This window comes from Mirounga angustirostris, unplaced genomic scaffold (assembly GCF_029215605.1).
Source record: "Mirounga angustirostris isolate CCGP_5_RB_7025 unplaced genomic scaffold, mMirAng1.0.hap1 SCAF_8, whole genome shotgun sequence".
Lineage (NCBI taxonomy): Eukaryota > Metazoa > Chordata > Mammalia > Carnivora > Phocidae > Mirounga > Mirounga angustirostris.
This window is the reverse complement of record NW_026991716.1, coordinates 109,621,207-109,637,036: the sequence shown is the minus strand read 5'-3', so window position 1 is coordinate 109,637,036 and position 15,830 is coordinate 109,621,207. Positions and strand designations below refer to the sequence as shown.

The window sequence follows — 15,830 nt, the reverse complement described above, 5'->3', positions numbered from 1 at the left end:
AGGGAGCCCGATCCCAGGACCCAGGACGACTGAGCCACTCAGGCGCCCCAGATTTCTGCACTTCTAACAAAAATAAGTATCTGCAAGATACTATCATTCTATTTATGTTCATACAACTTCCTAATTTGCAATAACTGAAACAGCTTTAGATGATATAGGATTCTTTCCACAAAACATGTTTCCATTAACTTTTCTTGCTGCCTTCTGATTTAAAGGATCCTTATTTTAGAGCAGAATTCTGTCTTTCATGCAACCCCCAAAAATATAACCTAAATGTTTTAGAAACTTAAATGCTTTTGCCTTACATTTTTTCACATGCTTTTATAGTTACCATCAGGTATCTGAAGGTAGCACAGAGTTAAATGTAAATGACTAAATAAGTGAATTTAAGTTTCTGTGAACTTAAATGAACTTTACTGAACCACTCTTAAGCTAGTTTTCATGTTCAGTTATAACATAATGATTTTAGTCAAAGAATAGAGCAATAGGGGCACCTGGGTGGCTCAGTCAGTTAAGCATCTGCCTTTGGCTCAGGTCCATGATCCCAGAGTCCTGGGATCAAGCCCCACATCGGGCTCCCTGCTCAGAGGGGAGTCTGCTTCTCTCTCTGCCCCTCACCCTGCTCTCATGCTCTCTCTCACACTCTCTCTCTCAAATAAATAAATAAAATCTTTTTTTAAAAAAGAATAGAGCAACAAAGTCACTTAATGATATTATATCTTTTACCAATTAAGGACATATCTACCAACCTGATATTAATGATGCAAAAGCAGTGGATTTTTAGCACAAACAAATAAAACCACCTCCAAGAAAGCAAATGGAAAAATAAAAATCAAAGTTTGTGAGCTGTCACTTTGTCTAGTATTCATTTATTGCCAGAACCAAGAGGACTAAATTAGAAAAAAAAAATTACATGATGTGAAAATGACCCGAGTATTAGTGCTTTTTCACAATTGCAAAGGTGGTCTAGGCAAATGTGTATTTAGACTTCAGAAAAAAAGATTTTTAAAATTATAGCTAGGAATCCTTAGTCAGATGATAAATGGTTCTAAAAATGAAATTCCTTTTTTTTTTTTTTAAGTAGGCTCCACTGTCAGCATGGAGCCCAACATGGGGCTTGAACTCACAACCCTGAGATCAAGACTTGGGCTATGATCAAGAGTTGGATGCTTAACTGACTGAGCCACCCAGGTGCCCCTAAAATAATGAAATTCTAATGACAGTCTTAGATAATTCCATTGAGGAAGGAGGAGGGAAAATATTCAAAACTTATGAGTTCAGATATTAAAAAGTTCTAATAAAAAGGGATAGTTAAAAAGCCTTGAGAGGAAGAGAATTTTTCCTAGAGAAATACCGTAGTATGAATCTATAATATTAGTTTCTAAAAATATTTCTGGAAAATTGGAAACTTTGGAAAACATGTAAAGATAACAAAAAGGGTTATTTAAGTTACATTCGGATCATTAAATGAATGGTACAGAACTGGGACATCATTGGTTAAGAGGTAATTAAGAAAAAAAATTACTCACTTTCTCTATTTCTTCTATTTTGTGTATTAAAAACAATATTAACACTGGAACTCTTTAACTATTCACTAATGAAGCAAGGGTCTGAAAAAAGTCATTAGCCTCCTGTCCCCGGAAGTGGTCACACTGTGGTAGTCTGGAATGCTCTAAGAGGGATTCTTGAATTGGGAGAAAAGCTGAACTGGATGTTTCACCAATAATGACCTTACAACACCATTACTCGTTTACCCTCATTTTTGTTGACCAGTTGCATGGTTCCACTGAGAACATAACAAGGGCACATTCCTGTTTACTCACTGTTTAAAGTTGGATATCTCCTTCTGTGAATACTTGAGTAAGGCCAACTCTCCAAGAGAAGAATAAGGATGACACAAAGACAGTGCAGAAAGGAAGCAAATATCTAGAGCATGAAGTAGAAGAACTATATTCTCCTATAAAATTGGGTTCAATGGACAATTTATGCCAAATTGGACAGCAAACCATGAGGAGTGGATACGTTGAGATGTAAGTCTTTCACCCTAGCTCTATATCAGAGTGGCATTTTCCCTGTTTATGAACCTTCCTCTTAATAATAATCTGGGTAATCGCTTCTCAGCCTTTTGGCTAAGATCAAGTGTAGTATCTGTTCTTATCAGTTTAATCATAATCTGGGTAAGAAACAGGTCACACAATGTAGATTTCACAAAGGGAGGGACACATTCTTCAATATCTTCGGTGAGCACCAGAGAGCTAGAGTCAAGATACTAATAATAGCACTGACAATAACTCATACTGTGTCCTTGGAATCATTACTTCAAGTTCTTGGTCCTAGTTTCATATCTGTTAAAGGAATAAGCTTTAATGTTCCTTTGTGATAAGCAAGCAGGTCATCATTTCTCATGAAATTCTGGGGCAAGTCCAGTCATGGCCTACCTACTGCTTGTTGGCTAGACAGCACATGATGGGAGGCATCCCTTATGGCAAGCAACAAGAGATAGCTCTGAACAAAAGTTGTGGATTTGCACTATTATCGGGTCCTAGGTCATTTATACCTAACTGTTTAATGAGCCAGATTCACTAAATAGCTTTTATATTGCTAACCCCTATTCTTAAACATATAAATTTCTTAAATTTAATTGTGTTAAATAGTTTTTGTCTAAATAGTAATATAAAATACCAGTCAGCTTTACTAGTTAATCTAACAATGCCAGGTGCTAAATGCTCTCTATGATAGAAAAACATTAATACATTTAAGATAAACAGCCTTTCAAGGACTGAATGCTACACTTTCAACAACTAAGAAAATCTAAACATGCTCCCCTTTTCTTGGGTAGAGAAATACCACAAACTTTTTGCAACTTATCCGAATTTCTGTCTTTGACTACTACACAGAACTGTTTCCTATTTCTTCCACAGTTTGGAACTTATTACCTTTAATCATCAGCCCTCAGGACTTACAAAGAGATGAACTTGAAGTGCTTTCTCATGTACGTTTTACTCTATTTCTAAGTTGTTTCTCTGCGTCTTTATTGACTAGAGGAAAAAAAAAAAAGACTAAACCAAAATGAACCATGAACTGTTTCATGCTTGCTGTTTTCCAGATGCTTCTGAAATTATCTTTAAAATATCATCTATTTGTTTCGTTCTCCTACAAAGTTTGTTTAAAATAAGTGTTTCTTGGGCGCCTGGGTGGCTCAGTTGGTTAAGCGACTGCCTTCGGCTCAGGTCATGATCCTGGAGTCCCTGGATGGAGTCCCGCATTGGGCTCCCTGCTCGGCGGGGAGCCTGCTTCTCCCTCTGACCCTCCCCCCTCTCATGTGCTCTCTCTCTCTCTCATTCTCTCTGTCTCAAATAAATAAATAAAATCTTTTAAAAAAATAAAATAAAATAAAATAAAATAAGTGTTTCTTGTGGACCTGAAACAGTTAAACCACCACTTTAGAGTATTACTCGAGCACTTTTGATTCTAATGGATCTATCTGCGGGGACCCCAGGGGAGTCCTGGAGACAATCTTGTACTGAATCAGGAGGACATTTGTGTGCCAATATCATTGCAGCATCAAAGGTTCTTGTAGCTCTTGCCCAGGGGATTCTGAGATTTAGTATGCTGTTTTCCCATTTGGTTTAGCATCTGCTCCCCAACTGTTCATCAAACTCATAGCTGTAGTAGCTGTGCAACATTTAAAAGAGGGAAAATAGAGCCTGACAGTGATCTGTTATTTAGACAAACAACTGGTCTGAGGAACCTCCCCTCCAGAAAATTCAGCCTGCATTTAATCAGACCCTGTGACTTGTGTCCTTCTGTCAGTTTGAGTGAGTCCCAAATCCTCTCCTTGTTTCTAAATACCTGTGCAAGCAGGACATTTCAGCAAAGCAGTGCGAGAGAAAAAAGTCAGATTTTTAACTATATGAGGTCCAGTTCTGTAGATCTTTGGCTCATCTACTGAGTGTCAATGGGCTATATCCAGAGAATGTTTTCTCCCCTTGGAAAACAACATTGCTCACTGCTTGACATTAGACCTAGGTGTTTTGTGAAACTCTTGTCCTGATGTGGAAATTTATTTTAAGACCAAATATATGTGTGTGTGTGTGTGTGTGTATATCTCATATAATACATATGCAAGTATGTCTATAATAAATTACTGTAAGTAGAACTTCACTGTATCATAATGATACAAAATAAATATTTAACGATCAGAATAGCTGAAACAGTTACCAGCAGTCTCTAAGAAATAATGGAGCACCCATGGGGTATAAATTGTATTGTGATACATGCTGGGTAAGGCTGTGGGAACTCTGCTAAGATGGTATCTTTGTAAGGAAGGATGAAGAAAGCGTCTTGGAAATAGTCCCTCAGGTAGTTGTGAAATAGGACTTTAAGCAGCACTTCCATGGAGACTGAAATTATCATCTGAGGTGTTTCTCTTCCCCTGTAAATCTTAGAGATCCTTCTCACCAATACTGACGCACTCCATGGTATGGTTGTTGGCTTCCAACCCTTCTGGGCAATTGTCAAGGCACTTTCCAAGGTGTAAGTAAAATCCACTTTTACACTTTGTGCAGAAATTTTTGTTGAAACAGGTATCACAGTCAGCTTTGCATTCTGAAAGAGAAAAAAGGAAAGAAATATGCTTTCATTATCTTCACTTACCTATTGCTGGTCCAGGTCTGTATGCTTACATCACAGGTACATGTGACTTTGGTGTCAAACATATTTAGGATTCAAAATTAATTTGCCAGACTGAATTACGGATTCCTTCACAGTCATTTAGTTGATGTACATCAGCCATTGATTTCAAAATTATTGTACTGATAGCCCTATGAAAAGTTTTTGGCAATATGTCTACTGCCAAAAATGTTTATAAGAGCAAGTATCTATATTAAATGACAGCAAAAAGTTTTTCATCAGAGCTTTAATGAAATATACTAGATACTGCTTTTCGGCTGTTTTGGGAGTCTATTTGTTCATTCAACAAATATCTGATTGTCCACTATGTGCCTAGTACTATTCTAGAGATTGCTTGACAGCAGTGCATACAAGAGATAAGGACTTCACAGAGCTTACATTTTAGGAGGGGTGACACAATAAACAATAACAACATTTGACCCTTACATGGTGATTACTATAAGTCAGATACTGCTGCAAGTATTTTATAATATTAAGCCACTTAAGGGGTTTAAGTTGTGGAGGTTATCGTGAGGACAATCACCCAGGGAGGTAGCCCCTATTATAACTTCCATTTTACAGATAAGGAAACTGAGGCTCAGAAAGATTATGTAACTAGCCCAGGACCATAGAGCAGAGTGGTTTTGGAAACCAAGCAGTCTAGTTCCAGAGTGATAAGTGCTCTGGAAAGAGTAATGACGACAATAAAAGGTAGGAGAAAGATATGGCAAATGACTGATAAGGGGAGAAGGTTGACTGTTGTGAGTAAGCTGGCCATGGAATGCCCCCGGAGAAGGTGACATATGAACAGAATCTTGAATGAAAGAAAAGAGCCAACCAAGGAAAGATGCAGGCAAAGAGTTTTCCAAACTGGCAGAACAGTGAGTGTAGAACAGTAACTGCAAAGGCCTTGAGGTGGGAAGATCTTGCAAGAAGCCCAGTGAGGTCAGCGCAAAATGGCTACAGTTCAGTCACAGGAGAGGAGTTTGAGAGGAATTTAGATTCTGAAAGGTTACTGGGTCTACGGTGGGGAGAGCAGACTTCCAGGTCCAGAGGAGAGGAGATATGAGAGTGTTTTCAACATTTATTTCCAACAGATAGATAAATGTTTCATTTGCTATACTAGAATACTTGGATGCTGTGATAGTAATGGGAACTCAGCTTAGAATACTTTTCTATAGGTTCCACGAAGAATAACCAGGTTCCCAGTTTTTGCTTTTACAATGAAAAACAGCAAGAACACAAAACTCGAGTGCTTTTTATAAGAGGTGAAAAGTTTCCTGCTCTGAGGGTTAAGTCCAAGTACGGTTTAGCCTAATTATCAGGTAAATATCATTATTTCCTTAACGCTGAATATCACAAATATGCTAGAGGCCAGTTCAAATCTGGAAAGACCCCAAGGATGAGATAAAAACATAATGCCATGTAGCACTTACTTGTACACTTATTTATATCTGGATATCGAGTTCCATAATATCCACTTGGACATGAAGAGAGACACACTCCAATCTGCTTCATGCCAATTCTTTCCAGAACAAAAAATAGTCTGGGCTTACATGACAAACATCCATTGTAATCTGAACACGTTGCACAGCCTCCTTGGCAGCCTTGACTGACGTTAGGATGCACTGAAGGGACAAATGCAGAAAGACAAAAACAAATGTTAAATTATAAATATAGAAATCCAATGACATTCTCTAGGCAGGAGATACACTTCGTTTCATTAGCTTTCAGTTGGTGGCAATGGGTGAATGAGTTGGGATTTTCCCCTCTCTTTTCTATGATCTATTGTTTCCCTTTAATACATACATACATTGTTTTTAATTTAATTAGAATTTGGGAATTTGGAAACTAAGAATATACTGCCTCAAACTATTTATAGATCACACACACACACACACACAGTGAAAATATTCTCATTGAACTAGAACCCTGGAAGATTGGAGACTGGGTAATTTTGCACTGAAATCAGTGCACATTAGTTTGCTTGTCATTTATGTGATGGATGAAAAGCATGCATCTAATTTCTTCAAGCAAGGATGACAACATAGACGAAAACTTAACTTGAGTAAGGACACTTCCTTTTAGGATATCTTTTTTCAACTGTGGTCTATTAGAGAACACAGTTTTACTTTTTGCTCCAATGTAAATTGATTCTGAAATTATGTAGTTCCTTGGAACCCTCCCATGCTTTCTTAAAATATTTCCTCTCACATGAGTTTTATATTTATCAGTTCAAATGGATACAATGATGAAAATGTGATATTTATCTTACTAGTATTTCCACATGATCATATGTGGTTGTTTATATTACTAATTATAATTTATGATATTTATAATGTTCAACATTCTATCTTTGGGGAGAAAATTCTTATAGTTCTTTTGTCTTCATCTTCCATCTACTCAAGTGAAATATTTGGTGAGGACATGACTAAAGACTATTGCTACACATATTCATGTGTGTGGTGAGCTTGTTCATTAGCAAGTCTGCATAAATATAAACAAATATGTGGAAGATTCATGTTTACTTAAGATCTTCACAACTTTAAATCTTCGTATGACTATTAACTGGTCATCAACACATACATTTGAGCTGAGGGGAAACTGCTGACTGATGTACATCTCTCACATATCTGGTATTTGGGATAATTTCTTCTCCTTGTGTATTCTGTGTTCAAATACAATATAAGTAGCTTTATTGTCCTTCTAGGAATCCAGAAGGGAAAAACTGTGACCATTATGAGAAACAAAGGTTGATGCACAGGAGTGCAAAGGCATCTCTGTGTATTCTGACTTCTTTTGTAGGTGGTGGTGGGGGTGGGTTGGGCTCTGATGGGCCTTGACATTGTCAGGTCTGACTTCAGAGTGATGTTTGGTTCTTGCTAAGTTCTTTACCACAAAAAAAATCCCACCAGGCTTAGTTAGAAAGGGGTACCCATAAGCCCAATCAGCCTTACCACAGGGGTGCAAGGGTTAGCTACAGAGAGGTCATTTGGGTGATCAGCATCCTCTTCCTAGAGGAAACCATCCCTGAATCAGCCACAGGAACCACAAGCAGCTCATTCTCATTCCAGGACGTTTTGTAAATAAACTGAGGAAATGTGTGGGGGAAGGGAAGTCTGCTTTTCCTGTACATACTCCTCTATGGGGTGGGGCGGACATATAAAGTGGCACAGGAGGTTTAGACATTATAGGACCTAGGGGACTTGTAAGTGAAAACTGTTTTCCAAGTAACAGGATCATTTTTCATGCCAGTAAGTCAGCATTGGAGACTTACAGAAAATGTGTACATATTTTATGTAGGGAAAGACCCTAAAAAGAAAAGAGATGAAGAGAGCTTCCTGTGCTCAGAAGCTAGTTTGGTCCATTTTAAGACACGAGAGCTATAGGTAAAAACCTGTGAAAACTTCTCATAAGAAGTGCCTATAGAGAAGTGGACCTCACTTTGAAAGAAAATCACTCCAAGCCCAGGGCAGGAAGGGACTCTGAGTTTGAATGAAGATGGGTTTGACTGGTCCACAACAGCCTATCTCTATCTCTGAAATGCAGCTGCTCAAAGGAAACACAATTGTAATTTCAAGCACCTTGAAACTTCTGTCAATTACAATATAACTTGAAATCAGCTATGAAAATAAGCATGATTTATATGTGCAAAGCCTCAGAAACTGATAAACCTTAAAATACATTTCATTTAAAATTTTAGATTTTGGATGTTTGGAAACTTTTCCAGGAAAAGGCCCCATAAAAAGTCCCATGGTTGGTAACAGTTCCCACCAAAATTATGAGATGTGCCAAAGTACCTTGCTCAATTCTTTCTTTAAAACTTTCACTGATGAAATCTAACACAGTCAACTCATAACACGTTGTGCTATATTCTTGTTTGTTTTTTTCATGTTTTGCCTTTTTAGACAAAAGTTTTTGGCAAAGTAGATTTTTGAAAAAGTAAAGAAGACATAATTGTCCTAATTGGGAAGGAAAATTTCCGTTTGTGTTTTATTAGGAAGTTTTGAATATGGGCAGGCACAAATGGTGGCAAACTTTATTTCTTCAGGAAGGTTTCAGTGTTATGCTGTGGGAAGTGGGAAAAATTGAGACTATGAAGCTCAGTTTCTATGATTCTAAATTTTTTTCTTTTACAGTTGAATAGTGATTGTTTCTTAAATGCTGTACAAGGGTCACTCAAATTATACAGTCAGTATTACACAAGTAGGTACAAATTTCCCAAACTTCATCTGAAGGCAAGTTTTTACTTTTTACATAGAAACCACAGAAAGCTTTGGTCTGGATTGACTGTAACAACTCTTTCAGCCTTAAAATCTTAGGATTCTAAAGTCAGAAGATTAAATTCTACTTTTTCACACTTCTTCTTTTCCATTCTAATAATAACTTCATTTTGAATTTCTGAATCATCTTTTTTTCAAACGATGTTTTTGGGCTATTATTTCATATGAGCAATGGAGGTGTTAATGGTGATGAGGTTTCATAGAATATCTAAGGTTTAAACCTAATCTTAGAAAACAAGTTGAACAAAACTAAAAGGCAACCTATAGAATGGGAGAAGATATTTGCAAATGACATATCAGATAAGGGGCTACTATCTAAGATCTATAAAGAACTTATCAAACTCAACACCCAAAAAACAAACAATCCAATCAAGAAATGGGCAGAAGACATGAACAGACATTTCTCCAAAGAAGACATACAAATGGCCAACAGACACAAGAAAAATTGCTTCACATCACTTGGCATCAGGGAACTACAAATCAAAACCACAATGAGATACCACCTCACACCAGTCAGAATGGCTAAAACGAACAAGTCAGGAAACAACAACTGTTGGTGAGGATGTGGAGAAAGGGGAACCCTCTTACACTGTTGGTGGGAATGCAAGCTGGTGCAGCCACTTTGGAAAATAGTATGGAGGTTCCTCAAGAAGTTAAAAATAGAGCTACCCTGGGGCACCTGGGTGGCTTAGTCGTTAAGCGTCTGCCTTCACCTCAGGTCATGATCCCAGGGTCCTGGGATCGAGCCCCGCATTGGGCTCCCTGCTCGGTGGGAAGCCTGCTTCTCCCTCTCCCACTCCCCCTGCTTGTGTTCCCTCTCTTGCTGTGTCTCTCTCTGGCAAATAAATAAATAAAATCTTAAAAAAAAAAAAAAGAGCTACCCTATGACCCAGCAATTGCTCTACTAGGTATTTACCCCAAAGATACAAATGTATTGATCCGAAGGGGCACCTGCACCCCAATGTTTATAGCAGCAATGTCCACAATAGCCAAACTGTGGAAAGAGCTGAGATGTCCATCGACAGATGAATGGATAAAGAAGATGTGATGTATATATATACAATGGCATATTACTCGGTTATTAGAAAGGATGAATACTTACCATTTACATTGACATGAAAGGAACTGGAGGGTATTATGCTGAGTGAAACAAGTCAATCACAGAAAGACAATTATCATTTGGTTTCACACATATGTGGAATATAAGAGACAGTGCATAGGATCATAGAGGAAGGGAGGGAAACTGAATGGGAAGTCATCAAAGAGGGAGAGAAACCATAAGAGACTCTTAACTGTAGGAAACAAACTGAGGGTTGCTGGAAGGGAGGGGCCAGGGGGAAGGAGTAACTGGGTGATGGTCATTAAGGAGGGCATGTGATGTGATGAGCACTGGGTGTTATACACAACTGATGAATTACTGAAATCTACATCTGAAATTAATGATGTACTATATGTTGGTCAATTGAATTTAAATAAAAAAAGAAAATGAGTTGAAGTTATCACTATGTAAGTGGCCATGGTGGGGCTAGAGGAGGGAACACCCCAATTATCCACATCAAGAAGGAGACTGGCATGAGTTCAGTGCAACTGATCCCATGGGTTGGGATCATTGATTTTGCAGATTTTATGAAATATCCAGGAAGTGATGCTTAATAGATGGAACTTAATATTGTAATGGTTGCCAGAGATGTAAATGAGAGTCTCTAGCTGTAGCTACTTAATTAGAGAAGACATCTTGAAAGGGGAATTGAAGAACGACAGAAGAAGGAAACATAGTCCAAAATAAGGGACATTGGTAAGAGAAAAAGACATACTTTCAGCTGATTTTTAACAATACTTTGTATTTCTACACCACTTTTGCTTTCAAAGCATGCATCTCACAGGAAGCTAAATTAACTATGATAACTATTGTTAGTAAGGATAGAAGCCATCACAATTATTTATTTTGAAACCTCAAACTAGGACTCAAAGAAATGCTGAAACTGTAAGACAAATAGCAAGTTTATATCAAAGGTTAGAACCTAGATCTTTGATATCTGGTAACAATCTCTTTATGTATAAGTAAACTCTTATGTATAAGTAAACTTTAGTTGTATATGTAACAAGGTTAAATACGAATGGAAAAATGGGCAAAATTCATGGGAACTTTAAATTGGGACTTTCTTTTTACAAATGTGTCAAATACATGGTAAAATTAGTGTATCTTTCCCTAAAATTGGGAAATAGGAAAGCATCTTTTCTTAACTGGTATACAAAGTTTAAGTATGAAAAGAATATATATTAATGCATAACTTAAACCAATTTTCAGTGTCAGACTGTCGATACTCCCTGACTTCAATTTCTATAGTTGTTGAGCCTTCCTACTATTTCTCTATTTGATAATCTTGTGATGCATAACTGATGCAACAGTTCATAAAGGCTATTGTCATGAAAGTTAATCCAGCTTTTTTAAAAAGATTTATTTATTTCAGAGAGAGAAAGAGGGAGTGTCGGGGGGGTAGGGGCAGAGAGAAAGAGAGAGAGAGAGAATCTCAGACTCCCTGCTGAGTACAGAGCTAAAGGGGGTAGGGGGATGGACATGGGGCTCCACTTGGGGCTTGATCTCATGACCCTGAGATCATGACCTGAGACAAAATCAAGACTTGGACACTTAACCGACTGAGCCACCCAGATGCCCCTCAACTTTTTTGATAAAACATCCAGAACATAGAGTTTTAAATGGTAGAGCATTTGGTAAATACAAAATTTTGGGGGGCGCCTGGGTGGCTCCGTCAGTTAAGCATCTGCCTTCGGCTCAGGTCATGATCCCAGGGTCCCGGGATCGAGCCTCACGTGTCAGGCTCCCTGCTCAGATGCTCCTTCCTGCTTGTGCTCTCTCACTAACTCTGTCACTATCTGTCTCTCTCTCTTAAATAAATAAATAAAATTTTTTAAAAAAATACACAATCTTTGGCTAGTTCTCTTCAGTATTTATGATGTACCAAACCAACGGCAGCACTGACATCTAAGTTCTGTTTCTGTAAGAATTTAAGTGTAAGCCTCAAGGATTTGCCTTAGTTAAATCCCCTTCTAAAACCCAACTGCAAATGTATTCACATCTACCGTAAATTGCTATGTGGAAGAAATCCAATATTGCATGCTGCCAATTATCTCTGATGGTCATTTATTTGTGGCTAGAGAATTTCCAGAAGTACAAAATTTGGTAGACTTTAGGTTTATAAAAGCTTTGACTGAAGTTCACAGTAAGTGCTAAATACATGAAAGTAATGTAGTGATTTCATAATTCAGAGAATAAAAGATAAATTAACAAATTTGATAAAAGTTATTTTTTAATAATAATTTAAGGACCAGATTCGTTCTAAAGCATTCTTGTCTTCACAACAGTCACTGCCTGCTCTTCTTCCTGTAGTGACCTTGAGAGACAGGGTAGGGATAAGAGGTCAGTGGAATTCTATAATCAAAGCTAGTTTTACATCTGTCCTTTCTTCCATGTCCTCTCCTTTTATGAGGATGTTCACATTGATTGGAAGCTTCTTGAAAGTCGGTCCTGATAATGTCTTCATAATTTTCTTGATAATTCCCAGCTTCTACATAGGGCAGCTACTCATTAAATGGGTTCTCAACAAAGACTTTTGATTGTTGAACAGACGAAGGCAGTAAATATGAAAGATAAGCTATTTATTTGTGTTTTTAAAAATAATAAAGATGCCAGAGAGGTAAATACTTAATAGAAAAGTACAGTAACTATTTTAAGTCGGCTTTGCCCATGAATATCTGATAAAGGAATAAAGTTTCAAATCACATACAATGTGAGGATACTTAATTATGAAATAAATCATTTGAAATAAAATAATAAAAGTTTTTCCAGGTGCCATTTACTTCAGCTATCTCTTCACCTAAAGGAAATGTAGACTTGTTTCTTGCCTAAGTAAGGACAGCACATTTCTATCATACCTTGGGTCTTAATTGTAATGGAATCATTTTTAAGTTTAATATAGTGTTATGGTCATGGAAAGAGATGTTTCATGCATCCTATGGAATGTTTGACATTATTAACTTTAAGAAAAATCTAATGTTAAAAATTTGAATAACTTGGCAGTCTCTTTCAAATTCTATTGAATCAACCCCAGAAAATATTGAGAGTCAATGTGTCTTATTTATAGCAGCCAAGGCAGAACAGACAATGGCTAATTTCCACAACCATTTGTTAGGTATAGACAACAAAATATCAAAATCTGTTTGAATGAATATAATTACTTATTGGTATACAATACTCCTTTACATTCTCAAATGATGATATCTGGATGAATAGAGGCCTATCATAGTCCTCTACTATTATTTCTGACTAGTAATTTGTTGAGAGACCCACATGTTTATATATACAAACATACACAGATTTTGCTATTTTTGCAGTATCATCTGATGGTGTATGCATATATGTATATATTGTATATATGTATATATGTAATTAGACACATGATGCCCACATGCGTAATTAGACACATGAGACACACATTCTATTTGGTCCTTTCCCAAAGTCAATAGCACATACATTAACTGACCTGAAGCAGTTGGGATAATAGAGTCTGCCATATCTTTTGTCCCAGTGAATTAACCTTGAATATTCTGAAAGTTTGTGTCCACACCAATGGGTTCACCAAATTCCTAAAGTCTCAGAGAGGAATGTATTCACCAGCTGCTGAATACAGCCCAGTTAGGGCTCCACCATTATTATGTGGGGAAACATACTGTTTTTAATGGAAACTATTTCTTTGAGGACTTGGAAAATCTTTCTCTTTCTCTTAATGAATAATAATTTCCTGAAGGGAGTCTAATATTTATATTCTATAAATACTTTAAAATAAAACCACAGCAATAAAACAGACCTAACATTAAATAGCAATTAGCTAGACTTTCCACTAAAATCAAGCCAGCTCAAAATATTATGAAAATGCTAGCAAATGATGACAGATATAGAATTCCTGAAATCTAAGCTATGATGAATATTTGGCAGCTAGATGCCAACTTGGTGGCCAATGGCTGTGCTCTGTCTCTCCACAGGCTACAGAATTAGGACTAGAAATGAAAGACAGATGAAAATGGGCTGCATTGTATATACATTGTGAAAACCATGATTAAGGTTTTCGACAAAAATTTCTGATAACTCACTATTTACCTAACCCTACACGTGATGTAGTAAATGTAGGAGTGAACAAGGCATCTAGTTCCTGATCTTATGATGTTAATCAAGTGAACAATTAAATGCTTAAAGATTTTGATGGATGTTGTGAGTGAAATAAACAGGTGAATAAGACAGGGAATAACCGTGGGGAGCTACTTTAAATACAGTGGTCAAGGAAGGCATCTTTTAGAATGTCACCCTTTAGCTGAGACCTGGAGAATGAGAAGGAGTCAACTATGAAAAGCTAAGGGAGGGAGAGTATTCCAGGTGGAACATCAGCAAGTGCAAAGACTTTAAGTCTATGGGAAAAAAAACAGGCATAAGGAACAGCACAAGGGAAACCAATGAGGCTGCAGCACTGTGAAGGGTGAGAGATGAGTTTAGAGAAGGAGGGTAGAGCCAGATCCTATAGAACCTTGTGGATCAAGGTAAACAGCTGGGATTATATACCAAGTGTATTATATACCAAGTGCATTGCTAAGTGAATAGCAGAACGAAAGGAAAGAACACATTTTGCCTGACATAATCATTCACTTTAATTTTTGTTAATTTTATGGATCATGAAACGGAACCAGCATCTTGTATTCCTCGAAAACATGTTGTTTTATCAATATTTATATTAGAGGAGAATGTTCTAGCTAGCCCGACAAGATAGAGATTTATATTCAGATTCTAATCTTTGAAGAGACTGTGCATCAATCTACATGTTCTTTGCTCTTGGAAACATTTCATTTCTCCTTTGTTTCTCCTATCTTTCTTGAGTAGTAATTTTAGTTTGCTTCAGAGTTTTACATTTTTCTCTTTTCCTGGAGTGTATGTGTGGGGGATAGTGGTGGTGGTAAAGAGAAACAGGAAAATTATGAAATACATAAGAGGTCATAAGAACAAATAAAGAGAATAAAAAATAAAACATTTTGCAATCTTGCATATAATCTTTTCTGTATTTTTCTCAATTTTTAGTATTAGTGATGCACATTGGCAAAGTCTAGGTAATTTAGAGCAACAACATTATAGTTTTCACTTCTAATCTTCCTTTTAGAATCTCTATGTTATGTTCTTTTTTTCCATTAAATAAATTAATAACTTGTGGGCTAATTCCAAAGTTGGTCCTTCAAAAGTAGTGAAAACCATATTAGTTTTCCTGTGACCTACCAGATAGCTATAGTTAATTCTGCTGTTAACACTGCAACAGAAAGCATTTTGTACAACCAAAAAATAGTGTTTTTTTCCTAACCACAAGTCGAAAATTTATCGTAAGGTTAATGCACCCTGCTACGGGTATAAAATGTAAGGTACTGAATCAGCATGTACAGCTGTTGCTAAGGGAGGGAAAACTTCCCCTTTTCCAAGTGGCCATGTTCCCAAGTGGAGGTGAATAGAGGACAGGAGAGAGTGGATAGGGGTAATGGAGACCCAGATTCCATAGAGAGCCAGGACCTGTTGATGAGTTAGTGGGTGGTAATAACAGCATTTTTCGTGAGACAGATCCAACAGTGTTCATCCAACAGTGGGAATCATTATGTGCTCTGGTCTGGCTGAGAGAGCCATTCCTTTTTTTTTTTTTTTTTAAAGGAGAGAATTAATTAGAAATCACCATAAACAGAAAATGTGATAGTTTAATGGTAATGAATCTGCATGGGTGTGATTCCATAACTACTAAGTTTGCATTCTTGAACGAAACAAACTTCAGTTTG

The 15,830-nt window shown here is 37.0% G+C and overlaps 1 protein-coding gene and 1 pseudogene across 2 annotated transcripts in view; one reads left to right on the top strand and one right to left on the bottom strand.

The window, feature by feature from the left end:
* Nucleotides 1–15,830, bottom strand: part of RSPO3 (R-spondin 3) — an 89,586-nt gene that overhangs the window by 50,214 nt on the left and 23,542 nt on the right. For both annotated transcript variants that reach the window (XM_054505553.2, XM_045865503.3), the window contains exons 2-3: nucleotides 6,108–6,299; nucleotides 4,462–4,608 (exon numbers count right to left, since the gene is read on the bottom strand). In XM_054505553.2, coding sequence (XP_054361528.1) covers nucleotides 4,462–4,608; nucleotides 6,108–6,299 — 339 coding nt within the window. The remainder of the gene's footprint in view (nucleotides 1–4,461; nucleotides 4,609–6,107; nucleotides 6,300–15,830) is intronic.
* On the top strand, nucleotides 2,110–2,226 carry LOC123838101 (U2 spliceosomal RNA; annotated as a pseudogene).